At 48.2% G+C, this 19933-nt stretch overlaps 6 protein-coding genes across 6 annotated transcripts; 3 read left to right on the plus strand and 3 right to left on the minus strand.

Annotated features, from left to right (window-relative positions):
- Positions 1–169: 169 nt before the first annotated feature.
- Positions 170–4209, plus strand: FIBRA_02117 (uncharacterized protein; the record flags this gene model as incomplete). Its single annotated transcript, XM_012323983.1, has 11 exons — positions 170–847; positions 910–1068; positions 1119–1146; positions 1200–1282; positions 3030–3111; positions 3168–3237; positions 3293–3314; positions 3369–3797; positions 3847–3928; positions 3982–4104; positions 4157–4209. 11 exons carry the CDS (start codon positions 170–172, stop codon positions 4207–4209), a joined length of 1809 nt encoding a protein of 602 aa, XP_012179373.1.
- Positions 4210–4375: 166 nt separating this feature from the next.
- FIBRA_02118 (uncharacterized protein) lies at positions 4376–11723 on the minus strand (the record flags this gene model as incomplete). The annotated part of the gene is made up of 24 exons (XM_012323984.1): positions 4376–4468; positions 4523–4660; positions 4715–4975; positions 5030–5342; positions 5399–5649; positions 5701–5790; positions 5842–6348; positions 6396–6728; positions 6783–7133; positions 7191–7205; positions 7258–7283; positions 7889–8090; positions 8153–8412; positions 8465–8648; positions 8700–8852; positions 8904–9459; positions 9513–9768; positions 9820–9994; positions 10045–10209; positions 10264–10404; positions 10455–10777; positions 10829–11260; positions 11314–11417; positions 11488–11723. 24 exons carry the CDS (start codon positions 11721–11723, stop codon positions 4376–4378), a joined length of 5565 nt encoding a protein of 1854 aa, XP_012179374.1.
- Positions 11724–12370: 647 nt separating this feature from the next.
- FIBRA_02119 (uncharacterized protein) lies at positions 12371–13900 on the plus strand (the record flags this gene model as incomplete). The annotated part of the gene is made up of 7 exons (XM_012323985.1): positions 12371–12496; positions 12552–12580; positions 12631–12641; positions 12698–12930; positions 12990–13118; positions 13175–13576; positions 13634–13900. The coding sequence occupies 7 exons, from the start codon at positions 12371–12373 to the stop codon at positions 13898–13900; spliced, it is 1197 nt and encodes a 398-aa protein (XP_012179375.1).
- A 286-nt stretch (positions 13901–14186) lies between these two features.
- FIBRA_02120 (uncharacterized protein) lies at positions 14187–16494 on the minus strand (the record flags this gene model as incomplete). The annotated part of the gene is made up of 13 exons (XM_012323986.1): positions 14187–14679; positions 14736–14772; positions 14822–14946; positions 14999–15053; positions 15108–15159; positions 15212–15245; positions 15295–15371; positions 15418–15554; positions 15603–15701; positions 15751–15852; positions 15907–15966; positions 16033–16241; positions 16295–16494. The coding sequence occupies 13 exons, from the start codon at positions 16492–16494 to the stop codon at positions 14187–14189; spliced, it is 1680 nt and encodes a 559-aa protein (XP_012179376.1).
- An 810-nt stretch (positions 16495–17304) lies between these two features.
- On the minus strand, positions 17305–17666 carry FIBRA_02121 (uncharacterized protein; the record flags this gene model as incomplete). The annotated part of the gene is made up of 3 exons (XM_012323987.1): positions 17305–17397; positions 17452–17535; positions 17595–17666. 3 exons carry the CDS (start codon positions 17664–17666, stop codon positions 17305–17307), a joined length of 249 nt encoding a protein of 82 aa, XP_012179377.1.
- A 1526-nt stretch (positions 17667–19192) lies between these two features.
- FIBRA_02122 (uncharacterized protein) lies at positions 19193–19727 on the plus strand (the record flags this gene model as incomplete). The annotated part of the gene is made up of 3 exons (XM_012323988.1): positions 19193–19389; positions 19438–19483; positions 19536–19727. The coding sequence occupies 3 exons, from the start codon at positions 19193–19195 to the stop codon at positions 19725–19727; spliced, it is 435 nt and encodes a 144-aa protein (XP_012179378.1).
- Between the last annotated feature and the right edge of the window lie 206 nt (positions 19728–19933).

Genomic DNA, 19933 nt, shown 5'->3' on the forward strand with positions numbered 1-19933 from the left:
TAGTAGCACTGATCAGGATCCATGGGCGCTTTATTTGATATAAGCGCCCTAACACGTGATGAGAACAGCATCTCATCGCATCCGACTCCGTCTGCCTTCTCCCGCAGTAATTCTGCAGCTTTCACTCATTGGACTCGTTCACTCTCGTATCTACTTATTCTTGACCTCCATGTATTCACCCCGGAATAGCTATGGCTCGCCACCAGCGGAACTTTCCAATAATCCTTTCATCGACCATCCCGCTAACGCACTTGCTCGCTACCCGGATATTGACGGCACAGACAGCCCGGCAGGCACCCAATATACTTCATGGCTGCAGCAGCCCTCAGGTTCTATAGCAGGTCCTAATCCCTCCGGTTATCCTGAACAAGGAGCTTCACCAGGATACGGTGGCAGATACCACCAACCGCAGGTGCAGCCACAGGAGACATCGTGGAATGGGAACGGGGGGTATATGCAATCTCAGCAGGGCTACAGCGGGTCACCTGTGCAGAATCCACAGATGACCGGACGACAGGGTTTCCAGCCCTCTAGCTCGTTTGGACAGCAGCTCGCCTCACAGGTGAACAATGCTTACGGAGTTCCGCCACAACCCCAACCACAGCAGGCACAGTATACAGGCTATCCGATGTCCACATCCTCGCAGTACAGCCAGGGATACCAGCCTGGATACACACCCCAACAACAACAGCAAAATCCACAATATCTTACAGAATTTGATCCTTATGCGCAGTCCGCTGGTGCCCCTGGATCCGGTGGCTCCCAATATAGACCACCTCACCCGCGGGAATACGTGCAGCAGCATAAAGTAGAACTCGAAAGCTGGGATGGTTATGCCTGGAAACAGGTATGAGCGTACTCCGAGATACGGTGCCTGTTGTGGAGCTAGCTAATAGATTGTCATCTCAGGTACAGAATTCTTTTGATGCATTGAAGGAAGCTTGGGCTGCGCGTAAGCGTGATATTGAGGCGAGAGTACGGTCATATGGAGGTGTTGGCCTATTTGGAGGCGGAGGCTACGGTACAATGTATGGTGGACAAGCGCAAGAAGTAGCGCGGCTGGAGAACGTGAGTCTGACTTACCCCTGCTCCTATGATTAATTGTAATGTCTTGATAGCTTGTCCGGGAGGCTGAGTTAAATTTTGGTGCGTTTCATTAGGATACGTGTGCTTGTGCTTTTTGATCTCATAAACTGCAGATTCGGTCGCGGCCTCCACATTCCAGATGCATGAAGTCTACACCGGCTATCGACAGTCTGGCGATCTCGCCTCGAAGAAACGTGTCCGCGAAGCCATCAATGCTGCACTAAACAGTCTTCCAGATTGGCCTACGCAAGCTTTTTAGTGTGCATAGCATAGGGATTCAACCTCAGCTTTGTATGTTGTATTCAATAGAAGTGTAATAAGTATCTTTGTATTTCTGTTTTCGCAGTTCTCAAATACGACGCTATGCATGTGTGCAAATGGGTCATAGCAGCAAGGCAAGCACAACCCGCCAAATGCTATCCACGCGAGAGAGACACAGAAGCACAAAGTGATGCACTGTGGGACTTGTGACAACAGCTTGTTGAGTTCAGGCTGCACAAGTTTTCACTTTCGTCCTTCCTCTGTCTTTCAGTACATACATAGTGATTGATGGGCAAAACAATGAAAAAGTACATGATTGAAGGTTTTTAAAAAAGTGGACCCTCCGAGAATCGAACTCGGGACCCTTGCATAAACTCAGTTAACCACATAAGTACAAAGCTCTACCGATTGAGCTAAGGGTCCTTGGGAGTACGAAGACATTGTTGGAATCATTATAGTTTGAGCTAAATACCGAATCTTTAACCAAATTTTGACTCAATTTGGACTCATCTCACCTCCTTCAGAGACTAGGCTGCATCAGCACAGAATTCTACATAACCTCCTATGACACATCGATTTCAAGATGCTCCGTCAATAGCATGTCCCCATTGCTATATGTATATCCCGGTTGGTCGATGCGGATGTCGTTCAACCGTCGTCCAAAGGGCCTTGGATCCCATATTAGATCGTTTTTGACTGGAAGTTCAAAGCAGAGTATCGTGCATATATGGCTCTTGCATGCATATACGCAGCATGGATGTCGCAGTAGCTCGGGGTAGGAGATTATTTCAGATGCCTAGTCAAAGAAATAGTACGGCATAATGGTTATGCGCCATTCTGCCGTGGGGGCGGGCCGATGCGAATTACGACCGTGATCATTTGCAGCAAGAGTCAGCGGTGCTCTGCGGACCGCAGTTTGTCGCAACGCGGTTGAGTCTTGAGTCTTGGAGCTGACTTTTGACTCTCGGCGAGAAGGCGTTGCGCGATCACGTGGAGTGCGGTCTGTGTACGTGGCGACACGACTTAAACGACCGCCCCGGACGTTCCCCTCGTTGGTCTTCGGACGGACCATCACGCACGACATCGGAAGTCCCGCGGTAGACATGGGTTCAGCTCTGCTTTTATTCCTTACTTGCTTGCTCCTTATCTCTGTCGTGGTGAACGCTGCAGACCTCTACAAAGTTCTCGAGCGTTAGTCCAAGGCGCGCGCCGCCCCGGTCCAGCAAATGCTTTACTCACCTAGCTTTCGCATTTTTCAGTATCCAGGTCGGCCTCTGAGCAAGACATTCGGAAAGCGTACAAAAGGCTAAGGTCAGTGGTAACACGCTGCAACAGTTCCTCAGATTGGCTCAGCGCGTGGCAGCCGAAAATTCCATCCGGACAAGAATAAAGACGCAGATGCTGAAGGCAGATTCGTAGAGATTGCGCACGGTTTGTCCTATTACTCATTTATTATTCTGTAACAACTGGACGGGCAGCTTGGAATCACAGCATATGAAATCCTATCTGATCCTCAGGTTCGTCTTTATCGTCCATGCGGACATGTTTTCATTCTAATTTGGAGTAGAAAAGACAAATATATGACCGTCACGGAGAAGTACTGTATCACTTCCCTTAGCTTTACGTCCCGCTTGCCATCCATAATTCATGCGTCGACTGACAATCGACATACGATTTGGTAGGAAGGCCTCAAGGCGCATGAGGGCGGCGGGCAGCAATACACCAATCCGTTTGATATATTCCAGAACTTTTTTGGTGGAGGCTGTGAGTTTTGGGTGAAGTGAAGTGTTTCATTCCAATTTGACGAGATGACTGTACAGTCCATGGGCAGCAGCAAGTTCGTCGCGGACCTAATTCAATATCTGAAATAGAAATTAGCCTGACAGATATGTACGCATAGATTGGCCTTAAACTCACTGCGTGAACTCACCAATATGTATCTCAGATATACCGGGGCCAATATAGACGTATGTATGAAGTCTGGTCGGAATACGCATGCTATCTAATACTCCCACCCACAGTTGGGGATCACGAAGCGCATATTATGTGACCACTGTCGAGGCAGTGGCGCTGCGTCATCTGCCGATATTCATACATGCCCCGCTTGCAATGGCGCCGGCGTGCAGATTGTACGACAACAGATCATGCCTGGGATGTTTTCGCAAGCCCAGGTAACGTGCGGCCAGTGTGGCGGCCGAGGCAGCACCATCGTGCGTAGGTGCCCGCACTGTGGCGGCGCAAAGGTCCTCGATCATACGCAGCACTACACCCTAGAGGTGCCCAAGGGAGCGCCGGAGGGCTACGAAGTCGTGTTCGATGGCGAGGGGGACGAGAGTCCGGATTGGGAGCCAGGAGACATCATAACGCGGCTGCGGACTAGGAAGGACAAGGGTGGTTGGAGACGTAAAGAAAGCAGCTTGTATTGGAGGGAGACGATTGGAATCGAGGAAGTACGTTTGCTTTCATTTGACGTAAAGACGTCATCCTAAACGCATGCAGGCTCTGTTGGGCTTTGAGCGCAATTTGACACATCTCGATGGACACATCGTCGAGTTGAAGCGACATGGGGTTACTCAACCAGGTGGGCTTGGAGTTTACCCGCATTATATCAAAGCTTACAAGACACTATATTAGGATTTGTGCAAACTATCAAGAGTGAAGGGATGCCCGTCTTCGAGCATGATGATGCCTATGGCGAGCTGTACATCGAGTACAACGTTGTGTTACCTAGAGAGGTATCTCCAGACATGCGGCGACGTGAGCAACTCAAAATAACTTATGATAATCGACTAGCTGACAGTACATCTAGGATTGCTACAGGCTTTCCACGCCGAGGGCGACCGTTCTAAGGATGAGCTATAGGCATGACCCTCTATGCTGCATTGTATAGACGTATCATTAGAAACGAACCTAACTTATTAAACCATTGTGAACGACGATATCATTAAAATACAAGCGAGATTGCATTGCGATAGTGATACAAAAATATTGAACGATTGATTACTCGACCCAAGCTATGCCTGCTCGCTCATGAATCATTATGAATGGGAGACAGAGGGAAATTAAGACATACCACATAATTATATGATTTACGATCATCGCATCGTTCCAGATATTCGCGCTAAATAAATCGGTATCAACAAGGACATCGCGAATCAGAGAGTAGCTTACGCACCTCAATAAGACCTTCGACACGCTTTTTGATGGCCAAAGGATTGGGTTGGAATCGACTTGATAGCTGACGCGTTACCTCGTTTACTAGTTCGTTATGTGTCATATGCTTTCGATCCTTCATGATTCGGACAATGCAAGCCTGCGGTTCCTTGATGAGTACCCGCATTCTCGATCCTTGAAAAGGTGAACGAACCTCGGTCTGATGCCGTCGTTCATCGTCGATGCGATCCTTCGTCTCCTTCCGCTCATCCGTGTTCTCAACACGGGATGCTACAGTGCTTATCTTGATTTTCTGTAGTGGTGCAGAAAAGTCCGCATTGAACGAGAACGAATCGTGCGGATTAACATCACGCCCCGCCGGGTGTTTCTTCAGAATCTTGTATTTTGCACAAGCAAGCGACTGAAGATTACGCTGTAATTCCTGATCGGGGATGGCAGTACCGCTTTTGATTTCCTACAACAACGATGAGCAATCGTGTCATCGCTAGCAAACACGGAGGCAAATCACCTCATAGGTCAAAAATTCGCTATCAGGCAGGTCTTCGAACAACAGAAGAATCACCAAAGCGAACGTCGATACGTTCAAGTCGTGCTTTCGCGACTTAAATGTTACTCGAACGTCTGCATTGCCCAACGAAGGTTGCCATGTCAATCTTCGGCCGGAATGTTTCGACAGATAGAACTGTTCGAACGACTTGAAGGCCTTGATTAAGAGATCTGGAAAATTACACGAAGCAGTCGAGTGTGACATCGGCCAGAAGGTAGACGTCATCACAATAACAGATATATCAACCTCAGGAGCCTGCACGATGGTTACAACACTATCGATATAAGTAAGCGAAGGCGTACCATCGTTCTCTCCAGGTGAGTTCGATACATTTGCATTGTATCAGACGATATCTTCATATCATGGAACATGCCCTCCAGCTTCTGCGTGAATTGATACCCGCACTCAACCTTGAGTTTCGCAAGCATACCACGCTCCGCGTCATCAGATACAGATCGTCCGAGTAAGAGACGCTTGGCCAAGTGTCCCTTGTAATAGCGCTCGAAAACATCTTTGTCTGTCAAGAACCTGAAGACGACAATTGTTTTGTCCAAAGTAATGTCAACTTCCGCATCTGATTTCTATAGGTCCATTAATGTTACTACGCCACATGACAAATGTAGGCTACTCACGCCTTTGAGGCCTTTCTTCAAATTCTCGTCAATAAAAAGCGAAATGAATTCAGGAGTCTTCTCATTAAGATTGATGAAAGTCTCAAATGCCTGAATATAATGTTGCCGAATACACTATAGTCAGGTACAATATACGCGTACCTCATTCGTTCCTGTTTCGATGTCCCGATCGCTTTGGAATGCCCCGGCCCAAATCTTGTCAAATCTGTCTTTTAAAGCGAGTACATCTTCCACCCACTTCAGTGCCAGCGCTAAGGTCTGAGAGCCAGCATTAAGACCACGAGCTTTGCCTTTACCCTTTGCCTTAGCGCTCTTCTGCGCCTCCTCTTCTTCTGGGATATCATCTGGTTCAGAACTGCTGCTAGCTGCATTGATCTCCTTCCCCCGACGTATGACCGTCTCTCTAAGGGCTTTCTTGAGGGTAGGGATACCGGTGGGGACCATAGCATAGAGACGATATAATCGGGCCATGCCGTCGAGCTTGCCAAGGTCAATCATAGCATCCAGACCCGAATTCGGCATCGCGATAATGGCTGCCAAATGAGGTGTTAAGAGATTATTCTCCAATATGCGTCGTAGTGGCAAGGCAGTCTGCGATGACAGGAAATGATGTGCTCGAGATTCTTCCGAATCAAAGCGACTCTCCGTCTAGAGATTGTTAGCAATCAGTTTGGTAACGGAAATACAGGACTCACGCGTCTCAGATAATCTGAGGCATCACAGGTTTCTATGAGAGATACACCTTCCTTCTTATAGAAGATTTCGCTCTCTTTAAGGACGGCAGGTTCCAAATCTCGCTTATAGACTGAGATGTTGTCATCCTCATCAAACAGCTGTAGAAGCACATCCACGCAGCCCTTGACTGCGGATCTATTAATCACATACCCATCGCGCTCGGTATGAATTTGAGTCAAAATGGCAGATGTCATATGGTCCTGTATTGGAGGTCGAAGGATGTGCTTTACGAAGAGGAATAATCCGGAATCCCAAATTTCTGGGACTTGTGCCGTCTTAGCGTAAACGCGGTCCTGAATGACAACACTGAATCGAATTATAGAAAACTTTGCGATGACGGGACATACCATGTATTTGAGAACATCGCGCAGCTTCGATAAGCTAGACGTGTGGTCATCCCAGACTTTCTTCATAGCTTTCAACAGCATCTCTCCTGCTTGAGCCTTCTGAACTGCGTCGTCTTCGTTCCCTGTCGGAAAAGCTGGGACGATGTATTCGTTCGCGAGTTTGTCAAGATTCTCAGCTATCAATTTATTGGTGCCTTCATACAAGGTCTCTCCATGTTTGTAAAGCACCATGTTGTATGCAAAACGGTGATTCTCCTCGTAAGATAAATTTGCCGCATTGTGATTTTGTATTTCGACGATGTTTCGCGATAACTTAGCCCAGGTTTCTTCCATTGAGAAGTCTGGTCCGTGCTATTACACTCACACAGTAAATAGTTCGGACATAACCCAACGGGACAGAAAGCATACCCGTTTAATGGCTTTCTGTCACATTGTCAGCTATTGCCACTAGACGTAATAAAATCATCTCACTTACTATCTTTGGTTTCCCCCGTGGTCGACCTATATCATGACCTTCATTAGAGCGCGGACTAGGAGGATCCTAGAGTAACACACCGGCTTGCATTGTGCTAGACCTCGTTCTGCTTAGGGGTGATGCCAGGAATTCACAACAGGGTCCAAGACACGTATCGTGGGTATCAGGGTGCACAGCTGGTGCTTGGAGTTGCGCGTACCGTCGAGGCAGAAGAGGAGGCGACGAGCGGCAGGCACATTGTACATTCGCCGCCGCAATCACAATCACAATCACGTGCACGCGTTCTTGATTTCTCCTACTAGGCTCGAAGTCGAAGACGACGAACTACGTAGTAGTGACTAAGTATAGTATAAAATGATTGGAATACAATGTTCAGTCGAACTCAACAATTATGATACTATAGTAGTTCACTAATAAGAAGCTGGAAAGGTATAAAATTGTGTAAAGAGTACATAGAGCATGATGGTAGACAATACAACCTGTATGATCCTAATACACATTGTGGCGTTCGGAGTCTTTGTGTAACATTAGTTGAGTGAAGTGCATATCGTGGAATGTAAATTAGCGAGTGAAAGCAATGTAATAAAACTTTTGTGATTGACATGGGAAGATTAGGCTCAATGCTACGCACCCGCGCGTGAAGCCCGTACGAAGTCCGTGAAATATTTACGGAAGGCTTTACCGTCCAAATCCCTCAGTTTCGTCGTGAACTCGGCGGCAGTTTCAGGTGGCCAGTTCTGGGCGGGAAGGAATACTGAAGTAAAGAAGTTGAAGGCTTCTGGTCCCCGAGTTTTCGACACCGTCTGAAGGAAGTTACAGATTTCATGAAGGACCTATGTACCACCCCATACGCTGTGAATAAAAAATCACACCGTGTATTCACGATAACACATACCACAACCATCTGGCCATCCTTAATGTTGAAGTGGGGGGAAGATAACAGTGCAAATGCCATGGGGATCAAACTCTCATAGACAAAGCGCTCAAAGCCAGGAAGATTCGATTGATCCATATTCATGTTTGCATTCGGTTGTGCCCAGACGGTGACGCAGCGACTAAAGAACGTATACGCTGCCTTCTGGCTACTGGAATCGGAGACATCCTCAGCGATACGCTGCATATTCGCAAGCAAAGATTCCACTTGTCCTTTGTTGCCTGCATACAATGTGAGCTTACGAGCGCCGATCAACTAGCTGATTAGACTCACGATCAGAAGTAAAAATACCATGAAGCTTCGCGACCAAAATGTTATTCAATAGGGCGAGATATGCGCGCTTCGTATCGATGAGAGTGAGCTCGTCATCGGTTCCTGTAACGGGTTGCGATAATAATCCATTCATGTGTGCACTGAGTGGTCCGATGAGCTGATCTAGTACATCGGACATATCCCTCTGTTACAGCATAATAAGGAAGGGTCGTCGCATTAGTCCATCGTTGCTTACCTGCAACTTGTGTATCAAGAGGCCAATGAAATTCATGAAGTCAATCAATTCCGACGGCTCAAAGTGGGCTAACAGATTAGCCATTAATGAAGGAATCAAACGCGTCACATTCGGGCCCGTTGTTGCGAGAATACGAGCGAAGGCAAATCGGGTCTAGAAGAGATAGGGTAAGGAGACATCCGCTTAGATTAGTATAGTACCTACCGCATCCCGCACAACCTTGAATACGTTCATCGCTTCTAAGGATACCAAAATTGCCTCTGCAACCTGATTGAAGACCTCTAGAGGGGGCATGACATATCCTTCCGGGACAGGCGAAGGATAATCTGGAAATCCTTTGGCAACGTTACCCAATGCCATGATGACATGATGAACCTTAAGTATGGGCACTACATCCTCCATCCCCTTGACGGCTCGCAGATTAATGGACAAATCGTCAAGCAGAGGCTTGACTACCGATAATAGAAGGGCTGCAGCTTGTTCAGGCGTTTTGTACAACAGAGACACAAGTGTCCCGGCGGTCTCGAAGAGGTATAGCTGTGAATCGAAGATCCCAGGATTATTGATCGCTTCTGTAAGGATGTCTTGTTCTGGGTTCTCGAGCTCTGGAAGTACGATCTGGATTGACAATAGATCCCGCATACCCTCTAGCAGTGACAGTGCGAGCTCTACAGAGATCTCATTGCGGTCCTCTTTGATGAAACGATGGAAAAGGTAGAAGACGCGTGAACGAAGCCCAATTTCCGAGTTGTGGAGTCCACTGTCATCAAGTCGATCAGCGTGACTTTTACTTGACCCTTAAAACGTACTCACCGAGCATCCATCATAGGTTGAAGCGTGGGCATGATACAATCCTTACGAACTTTAAAGAAGTCACCATAGCGTGCGGCAGTTTCGAAGAACTGCATGACGACAGTTTTATGTGGATATGCGGAGATACCAGACTGCACCAGCGCATATAACATTTCGCCATGAGTAGTGAGCGGGAACTCCGAATAGTCCGTCTCCTTTCGTTTATCTCTGTCGACGGCATGAGCATGGCAAAATGCTGCACGTCCTTTTGTTCCACCTGTCACGTATTAGCACCATGATATATTACAGCTGGAAGGGTCGAGCGTACTTTTATTGATTTCTCCGAAGCTGTACACTAGGTACACCGCCAACTCAGCGTCGTTCCATTTGATAGGGGTGCCACTACGATACGTCGTTAGAGTATTGAGTACTAATGTTCGCAGAGCGTCTGTGACCAAGGTCTGCTCGATGACTAGCGTCGCGTCCATGAAAATCCGTAACTCCTACGCCACGATTGAGATTGACTCAAAAGCTCTGCTCAATAAAAGCCCACCTTACGCAATTGTTCGAAGGCAGTCTTGTCATCCTCGTCCATGTCTTCTGGATCTGACTCTTCGTCCCACTTCAATTTTTCTAGGATGACTCTAAGCAAAGATGTGAGGAAATAGCGTTTTGACTCGTCCAGTGGCTCCGAAGAGGTTTTTCTCGAACGCTTGAACTATAAATAGTTCATGAATGGTCTGGCATGATGGGCAGAAAAGATCCTACTGACGCTTGAGAGGATAGCTTGCAGTAGAGGAAAGATTGTGGAGCATGTATCATCGTATTCGTCAGCCATAAATCGCAGCATCACAGGCAGAACTTGCTGCAGTAATTCATTCGCCTCTGAGCGCACATCGCCGATGGGACATTCCTAGTGCTTATTTTCAGAGAAAATGAAAATATATCCATACCAATACGTACGTCGATGAGCTTGCACAGCTCAAGACCAAGCATATTGAGTAATCTTCCGAGGGCTTCACGGTACGATTCTTCGCCCTCATCAACGTCTGACCCACGTGCACCTTGCTCAACTCTCGTTTTTGCTTCAAGTGCATCAAGTACCTGTCCTAGAGATAGGACCTTGATTAATTGCAGTTTATCTCCTGGTTCCTTGAGACCCTTCGCTACAATTTTTGTGAGTGCTGCAGATGTTGCCAACCGAATTGCCAAAGAAGAATCAGACAAGAGAGTGAACAGAAGTTGGATCGTTGTCGGTGTAACCGTCAGGTTTATGTCGATCCAGCCTAATCGTCGCTATGTTAGGGATATCCGGATTGGGATCCATAACAACTCACCGGCATAGGATGCGAATGTCCTGATGCCCCAGTCCACGACTTCGACCGCAGCATCTAATTCAGAAGGGGAAGTGATTTCACCCTTTCGCAGCCGAGACATCCTTTCAACGCCGTCACCGGCAATGGTGAGCACTGCTTCATTGATCCGCGCTGCATCTCGTTCCCGCACTGCATCTCGCACCCTGGTATCCCGATTTTGTCGAGCTGGGCTGAATTGTCTTGCAGACTTGATGAGTTGGTCAGCAACTTCACCGGAGATTTCCAAGACGATGTGGAAAAATAACAACGAAATATGATGATTATAAGTTGATTGTGAAGTTGACTCCGCAGGATGAATTAGAGCAAAAATGTCGGAAAAGAAGCTCGGCCATTGATCGATGTATGTGCACAGAAAGAAAAGCGTCAATGTGTGGGCGAACTTGTTGCGTAGAACTGTGTATCTATCAGGATGACAATCTGAGTGTGGATCGAAATAGTGAACACACATGGTGCATTGGACTCCGCAGTACCATATAGATACTCGGATTGTACATAGGTCATTAAGGCTTGTCGTAATGTTTGAAAAGAATCTTCGTCTAAAGGGTCAAATCTAAAAGCGAAAAAGGTACGCTAATCAGAATAGAGTGGCACACGACTAGGGGCAGGGCCCGAGAACTGACCGGTTGTCCAAGAACTCCTCCAACACCCGAAGTGCAAAGAAACGTGCCTGTGTCGGATATTTTCGCGCGCCATTTGAGCTGGTGTCTACAAAGAGTGCAAGTGCAAGTCGCCACATATTGGAGGCATTTTGTTGAATAGTGGATAGATACTCAAGAGCCTGTTGGTGTAGCGCTCCTCGAGTCGGGTCGGATGCGATGGCGATCGCCTGAACCACTTGGTTCAAGTCCTGATCCATCAGGATGTTCCGCGTGACGTCTTTCTATGCCTGGGAGAACAGTGCTGGCCTGGCAGCGGAAGGGAAGGGGAGGAGTTGGTTCAACACAGAAAGTGGCTTTGGCGGTGCGTCTTTGGCAATCGAGTCGATTATCCCAATCTTTCACGGTCACGTGCGATCGACCACATCGAGATCTCGGTGCCTTGCTAGCCATTTCTGGTTCATCGTCCACGACAACTCTGCCACAACTCTCAGCGACGCAGAGCTAGGCGACAGGACCTGCGCTGACGCAACAATATTGCAACGGTGTTTCACAAAGCTCTTTTCCATTTGAATACTGTAATTTAGCTATCCGTGGTCACCAACTTCCTTGTCAAGTTTGAACCTTTATGTTCGCTACTTTACGCCTTCGCTATTGTCTCAAAAAACCCGCGACACCACAGAGGAGATGGCAATCGAGTACTTCCCAAACATACTCGTCCACAGTCAGAGGTCAGTCATGGCACTTCATGCACAAACAGACTGCTCCAATTCACGTACAGCGCACGCTAGCCTTTCCATTTGCGCTTTCCGCAGAGGAAGCAATCTTGCGCGCCGCTCTGCCTATGTCTATTAGATCCTGGGGCCGTAATTTCCTGGGCTCAATAAGTGCAACTATGCTTCCCACAATGGGCTTCGATCCGATACGGCCGGAACGTATACAGGCTGTCTATCTCCCGGCATGGCTGATTGATGCTGTAATCGACGCAGAGTGGTGGTGGCAGGATGGAGCAGAAGGTGACCAGACAACGCGGGTACTGCGCTTGACCTTCTTTGAGGTGTAACAGTGACATTAATGCATTCACCCAGCGAACCGCGACATCGTTTTTTAAGCAGTCGTATGTGCTATCTTGTTGTGCCCTTTTCCATGTTGATATGAGCCTTGCAGGTATATGCCAGGTTCGCGTGACTTTCATGAATTGATATTGATTTTATAGCTCACCAGCTGGCTGCAGGTTTTATTCATGAACCATTGTCTCGCATATCGCTGAACTCCCTGACTTTTGAACCTTCTGAGACTATTCCCTTCTCTGAGGATTTGCGGACTCAACGCGGTTCGGAGGTTCTGTGTTTACCATTTGAACTCACGCCATTACATCTTATTGCTGCGACCAAGTCGCTGTCGTATCAACAGGCTACGGTTTCCGAACGTCTACGATTCGACCCCCCAACAGCCCGAACCCCTCTGGTTTGTACAACACGCATTATGTGATCGCACAAGTGCTAATAACTCTCCACGCAAAATAGTTTGCGGCATACCCTGTTCTCATACCAGTCTATATTGCGCAATATGAAACGGTTAATCTCGACTTTGTTCCCGACATCAGCCGAGAGGATCGCATGTTCACGGTTGTAATTGAGGCTCATAGGACAAATGTACGCACTCGAGCAGTAGAGGGTGCCTCATGCTGATATTCTTTGCACGACGTAAGGGGCGTATCGTGGCAGAGAATCGGGACAAGAAACTTGTTCGACGCCTGATCGCGAGTGATCCCTCCCCATCCAAGTTCCTCATGAATTGTTTCGACATGATTCCTGATGACGAATTCTGGTGCAGCGATGATATTGATCCAGATTTCATCCGCCATTTCGTCCATGCTGGGATCCCTCTGGGAGCCAAAAAGAAAGATTATACAATAGTGGAACGATGGATTGACAATGCGGCATCTACGAAAGGCGCGCTCAAAAATTATCGCTCGCAATTCTTCGGAGACACTGTTGCAATAGACTGGGAGGATCCACGCATTGTCGAATACTCCAAAGATGAAGTTGAAGCAAATCGGGGATGGATGCAGCTCACGAGCACAACAAAGATGCTCGCGGACATCCTGAAAGTACGCCAAATGTTGTCGTAGAGTCGTCGCGATGTGAAACTCACACAACCCCGATAGACGCTGAGTGGAAATTTAGATGCAAGCAGACGACACGATGTAATACAGCCTTTGCACGGAAATATACCAGGCTCTGGTGACGATGCGGTCAAAAATCTCACCAAACCCACCCAGACGCTAGAGGCTATGCAGGAACAGTTGAATATTCTTGATAAACAAAAACAGGAGACGAAGCCAAAGTGGATGAAGGAATGGGAACGTAGATCAGCTGAAAGTCCTAACGTCCGGGAAGGTAGTCGGAAAGAGGACAGAACAAATAGCCAATAAGCCGCTCTGAGCTTCTGTAGATCATGTTATCGGTTTGCCCAAGCATTAATTTAGGTCTTGTTCGCTTCTGGATGCATTTCAAGAGTCAACAGGCAGAACTGAATCATACACGAGATAAGAGGACAGGATTAAGAATGGGTAGGTACTGAAACAATGTGGAATAATTGTCTTGTCGATGTGTCCCAAATAATGTATGGTATAGATAAAACGAATGAGCGATAGCAAGAATGTCCGAGATTCAGTGAATATGTGCAAGGTGTTAGTATTACAAGTCAAAACCGAAGTACTAGACAGTGAAACCGAGGAGAGCGAACAGAAGGCTGAACATCGCAATTCGGAGAGGAATACGGAGGCCACTGGCCCCACTGGTCCAGCCGGGCGGCTCACCGAGGGTAATCGAGGGTTGTGGGACGGTGGAGACGGACGTAGACACCGATCCAGAATAAGTGATAAAGAATGTATAGAGCGTAGGTGTTGGTTCGACCGTAGGAAGGGCAGAGTTGTTGACGGACTGAGTGCCCAGTAAGGGGGAATATGTGCTCGTCGCAAGGCCAGAAGAAACAATCAGTCCCAGCGGCGCCGCAATAGAGGTGTTGAAGACATATGCGGGAGTGGTGTATGTTGGCGTAGGGAGAAGATAATTGGGCAGCGCCGTGTTGACCGTCGCAGAAGCTGCTGAAAAGTAAGAGCTCACAGTAGCCGGTGACTGAACGAGGACACTGGAGTTCCGGAGAGGATAAAAACCAATCATGGGCGCCTCTTTTGTGTCGATACCAAAACTGAGCACCACGCGTAGGTCAGCAAAACACATGTTACAAGCAACGCTTTGAATTACCTGAAGATCGAGTATACTGTTTGCATGAATGGAGTTCCTACAAGAAACCTTAGTCATGAGAGCAGCAGACGAGAAACGATAATCACCAAGTTGCCAATCTATACCATCTGAGCTCGGAGGTAACGCAGCTGGCCAAGCCAGACAATAGTATGGATCAGTGGACGTGGGCCCTATGAGATAGTCCGTCGGCTGTAGGGTATAATTCGACTCCCTGAATGCCAAAATCAGTACTACACACATAACAGGATCGCCAGATGTCTAACCCAATAGACAAAGATATAGTCTCGTTGGAATCACAAGGCATCGCCCATTGGCCAGCTTGATCGATATATCAGCTGTCCAAAAATCACTTTGCAAAAATGGAAGACGTACTGGCGGTGTCCACGAGGCGACTCCCCGCGATCTTGTCGAATATTCGTGAAACCTGCCCCATATGTCCATAAAGGCAGCTGAATCTAACTCATTCAAATACGTACATCTTGATAGGGCCCGTAAATACCTGATGTACCTCTGTTGAGAAATTAGGGAAGTGTCACACTAATCCTTTTGAATTACATACGCATCGATCAAAGCCAATGAGTGGTTTGACGCAGACTGAGGATATGTTGGAAGTGGGATGATTTCCGTTCCATTGACCTGAACCGGAGTTAGGTTTAGGTATCGTCAGGGATTACCGTCTTACCGATATGAGAGACAATTCGACTGCCCATTGCAGATAACTTGCAGTTGTACCATTCGTGCCATTAAATGGGGCAAACGGGACCACCTCGTTCCACTCAATGAGACTTCTATTGGCAACAACCGTCGCATCGATCGCGCCTAAACTCAATTTAGATTCGCTTTGAAGGATGAGACTGGCAAACAGACCGAAAGTCACGCTCCCTGTCCCATTCGGGTTAAGATGTAAACCAAAGAGAGGATAATCGAGGGTGCCCTGTTCCGACGTTGTCCCAAAGATCGGTGTTGCTGTGAAAATCTTATTGGGATATCCATGAAAAATTAACGCGCAGCATACCATTTGCTATCGTGTTGGATATGGTCGAAAGCCGAGGGAAGCCGAGTCCCAAAACTCCACTAATCTCATCATTAAGAGTCACATTAGAGGAATTCATGAGACCTATTACCCACGTATAAGTAGGAGATGCGGGCTTGAAAAACGGAAGTAACTCACCGAATGCCTGCTCGGGTACACTTAAATTCCCCAGAAACACTGTTTCCCGTGCAATGAAACCTGAGGCAGCTTAGAGACGGCAGAGACGTCAAAGGTGCACAGACAGTAGGAAGTGAAAATGCATACTAGTTGTATCCAGATAGCTGACATTGAACGCGGTCGAGTTGTCATTTACAGGAACGAATGTAGAACTCTCGTATGCAAGCTGGTATCTTGGAACCGACGAGCAAGCGCTGGATGTACAAGCAGACGATACAAGCCATAGATCAGATGAGCCAGTGTCCAGTGCAACACGAAAATTCATATTGCCGAGTGTAATGACCGTATAATACGATCTGCAATCACGTTGGCATGAACTCGACGGTAGAGAGTTTGCAACTGGACGTACTCCTTGTCCTGCGAAAGATATACATCAAGGATGGACGCTTGGCTCGTCGTCGCGTTCGAGCTCTCTATAATACTTTCCATGTACTGACGGACGCCAACGCTTCTGGCATAGCGGATTTCCGGAGTTAGCCTTGAATTGCCTACTGCGCGACATCCGCTGAGGCATGCGAGCGCAGCGGCGGAGAGGAGGAGGGGGAGCATAGCCGTAGAAGAGAAGGGTGGTTACCAGGCCTGCGGCATACGAACAGCGAGGGTGTGAAAGATCGAAGCGCAGCTTGGGTGGAAGGTCGGACAAGTCAGTTGAAGGAAGGCAATGCTGCCGGCGCGGGACACCATCACGTGGGGTAATGAAACCCGCTATAGCGTCACGCCAGGTCACATTGGACGCATTCCATTGGTCCGCCCCACGGCGTCCATGTCACCGATCACCGTTCGTCCAAGGAAATGTCCGACCCGAGCGTTGTTCCTGCAAGCTGCAGCGAGTGCAACTTCCGCATTGACGCGAGGCACTGCAAGGCCTCTGACCACAGCGGAGACGCCAGTTCGTGAGTCACCATATAGTACCAGAATGATTATCACCCAAATCATGATGCTTGCAACCTGCCGCTGAGAAGGAGCCTTCGGTTCTGCAGGTTTAGATTGAAGTGATATTCTGCCCGCGGGGCTCGCGTATTTATATACGAACGTCTACCTCGTACGGTAACCGCGGAGGTAGACGTGAGGGTCAATATCCTGGCCTACCTTCCCCCGTTCAGTCTTGCCTTGCAGTCAGATATCAGTCGTAGGGACGAAATCGTTTCTAGTGAACTGTCAGATCTAACCATCTTTCGCTTGTCTTTCCCACAAACAAGCAGCCAGATTCAACGTAGATGCCACTGGCAATAAGGTCCAGTTCCTCACAATCATTCAAGCACCGAACACTGACCACGTATTATTGAACACGAGGAATATTTCGACGCTACACACAGTACACCGGCAATGCAAGACAGAAAAATACGCAACGGTTAAACTTTACGGCAGGGGCTGGACATCTTGAGCCTGAAAAGTACCGCGCAAAATACGCCCATTTACGGCGTACTCGACGTCGTACTGGACTTGGAATGTCTGATAAAATAATGAGAACCATATTGAGACCGGCGTCGCTGAAACAAATCCTACCTGGGTAGACACAGTGTTTGTTCTGCCAACCACTCGCCCAGGTACCCAATCGCCGGTCTGGAGGCGTACGAGTACAACGGCAGCCTAGCGTATAGGCGTAAGGTTGTATGGAGATGCGTGCGACATGAGAAAAATATACTTACGCGAACAGACGAACCTGTTCTATTGGTAGCGTAAGGGGGAATGCTGGAAGTACGGCCAGTGGTGCGACCCATGACGACAAAGTGTTTGTGGGGGTTGTGAAGATGCCACTTCGAATACCTTCGTTTTATGATATCTACGGGCGGCAGCAATCCGCCATGCTGCTATATCTGCCAGATCAAAAGAGAGTAACAACTTAGGAATCCAGAAGGTTGGGCAGTCGGCAAGTGGGAAGCCGAGTTGGGAATCATTGAGGGATTGCAGAAGGGATCTCATGTTGTTGTCTTGGGAGCAAATGTGATCATCATTGCTGTATGAGGGCGCGTGGATCCAAACGGTCCTCGCGGAGGGCGCTCCGGGCAGCCTAACCCGTATATACAATTAGCAAGAAGGCCCGAATTGCACAGCATACTTACAAGAAGGGGGCCAAGATCCGGACTTCGTCGAGTCGCAACAGCGTAGGGGACATTCATTGCTTAAAATCAGAATCTATTTGATAGCTTGCCATCCCTCAGTTCTTGGCGCCAGGTTTCCGAAGCGCGGTCTGGATATAACCAATATCTCCTCCCCGCGCCTGCACGAGCTCATTTGATATGGAGGGCCGCAACCTCAGCGGCGAGGGAACAATGTCTGCATGTGAAACTATGGAGCTTGTTCTTCTGTCCGTGGGAAGCCAATTGCAAGATGATAGGGCGCGGTCTGAGTGCGGTGTTCCCATCGTCCTCGAGGCAAGATACCTCATCGAAGGCCGATCAGTTGGAAATTTTGGAGGTGACCAATTACTTACAGATCGAACGTTAGAGAGTATTGGTGGACGACGCTAGACGAGGGTTTGACACAGCATGTCAGCATACATGTCCGACGCATGCCATCACGTCAGAGTGAAACAGTCAAGAATGACGCCACAGCGAACACAACCTTGAATGAGTTGGGGAGGATTCTGCAGTGCAGATAGAGGCCGCATGTTAATCATAAGGTCGTGGGTGTTTGTGTTCTGCCAGTTCTCGATAGCATTATTCGTGCGGCATCATCTACTAGTGATTCGCCAGCTGCCCATTTGCAACACAGCGAAGATAGTACTAGTATTATTTGTGGAACCATTGTATCAAGCGGTGTGAAGTTCTCGATGATTCATTCGCATGTCGTTTCGACCAGGCAAGGGGGGGGGCTTGAACATTTGGTCGCAACTAGTCTAGATATCGATCCTCTCATTCGCCCAGAGAGCCGCTCAATTTGGAGACTCGATCATATTTATCATGTGACTATTATGGTGGCGTCGTCGACCGCTGCCACTCGATCAAGCCCTAGGCTTATACTAGTGACTGGATCTCTATTTGGTGCTGCAACACTAGACCTATTGCTGATCCAGATTCAAACGGCTTGTGCAAGGAACTTGCGGACGACCGCTCGCGGTAGTGCGAGTGAAAACACTGGTTGAACTTGAGTTTATTGACCGACCTGGCAGCCTTAACTCACCGTGAGTTCTCCTGGCCTTCGTGACCGGGTCGCCGATACTTCACGCGGCATTACCTCCGAAAGTTCATACTTCTTGTGCATTAGTCGGAATAAGACGCTTGTAATCAAGCTTCCGCGTACCGCGATGCCCAACCAGCTATCTATTCCCTTCAAGAAGACGTGGGAAGTCCAAGTCCGGCAGGCAGTGCGCGCATATATCCTCAAGAACTACACTGACACACACCCGGACGCGTTTCGATGGGACGTCAACCGCTGGGAGACGCTTCGTAGGGAGGCAGTAGGAACTCTGGTCCATTTCGATCGCGTGAAGACTGTTGTCGGGTGCGTAACCCTCACCACCACTGCCTTTATACTCTAATATTCTCAAAGATACCATGCACAGCTTGTGTACATCCTCACCAAGCTGCCTGCTGATGTTGGTGTTACTTTGAATGGCGTGTTATCTTGCCCTGAGCTAAAAATTGTAGATTGGGCTGGAAATACCCTATGCGCCAGCTTTCAACCCTTCTGCTCTGCCGGAAACCCTATCCAATTTAGTCTTTGAACGCGCAGTCGTCCTGTTCAACCTTGCTGCTCTATACTCCCAACTGGCTGGTTCAGAAGATCGATCAGGTCCCCAGGGTCTAAAGCAAGCGATATTGCATTATCAGGCATGCTAAATTTTATCAATCGACCGATGTATAAAATCTCACCGTGGCCAACAGAACGCAGCAGGAGCCCTTAGGTATCTGGCCTCTGCTGTTATCCTTGCGTTCAAAGCATCGGTACAAGAGGACGAGATGCCTCTAGAACTTACCGAGGCGTTTGTAGCGAGTTTGGAGAACATGATGTTGGCGCAAGCGCAAGAATGTGTCTGGCAGAAGGC

This window comes from Fibroporia radiculosa, assembly GCF_000313525.1.
Source record: "Fibroporia radiculosa TFFH 294 genomic supercontigs, scaffold1086, whole genome shotgun sequence".
NCBI lineage: Eukaryota > Fungi > Basidiomycota > Agaricomycetes > Polyporales > Fibroporiaceae > Fibroporia > Fibroporia radiculosa.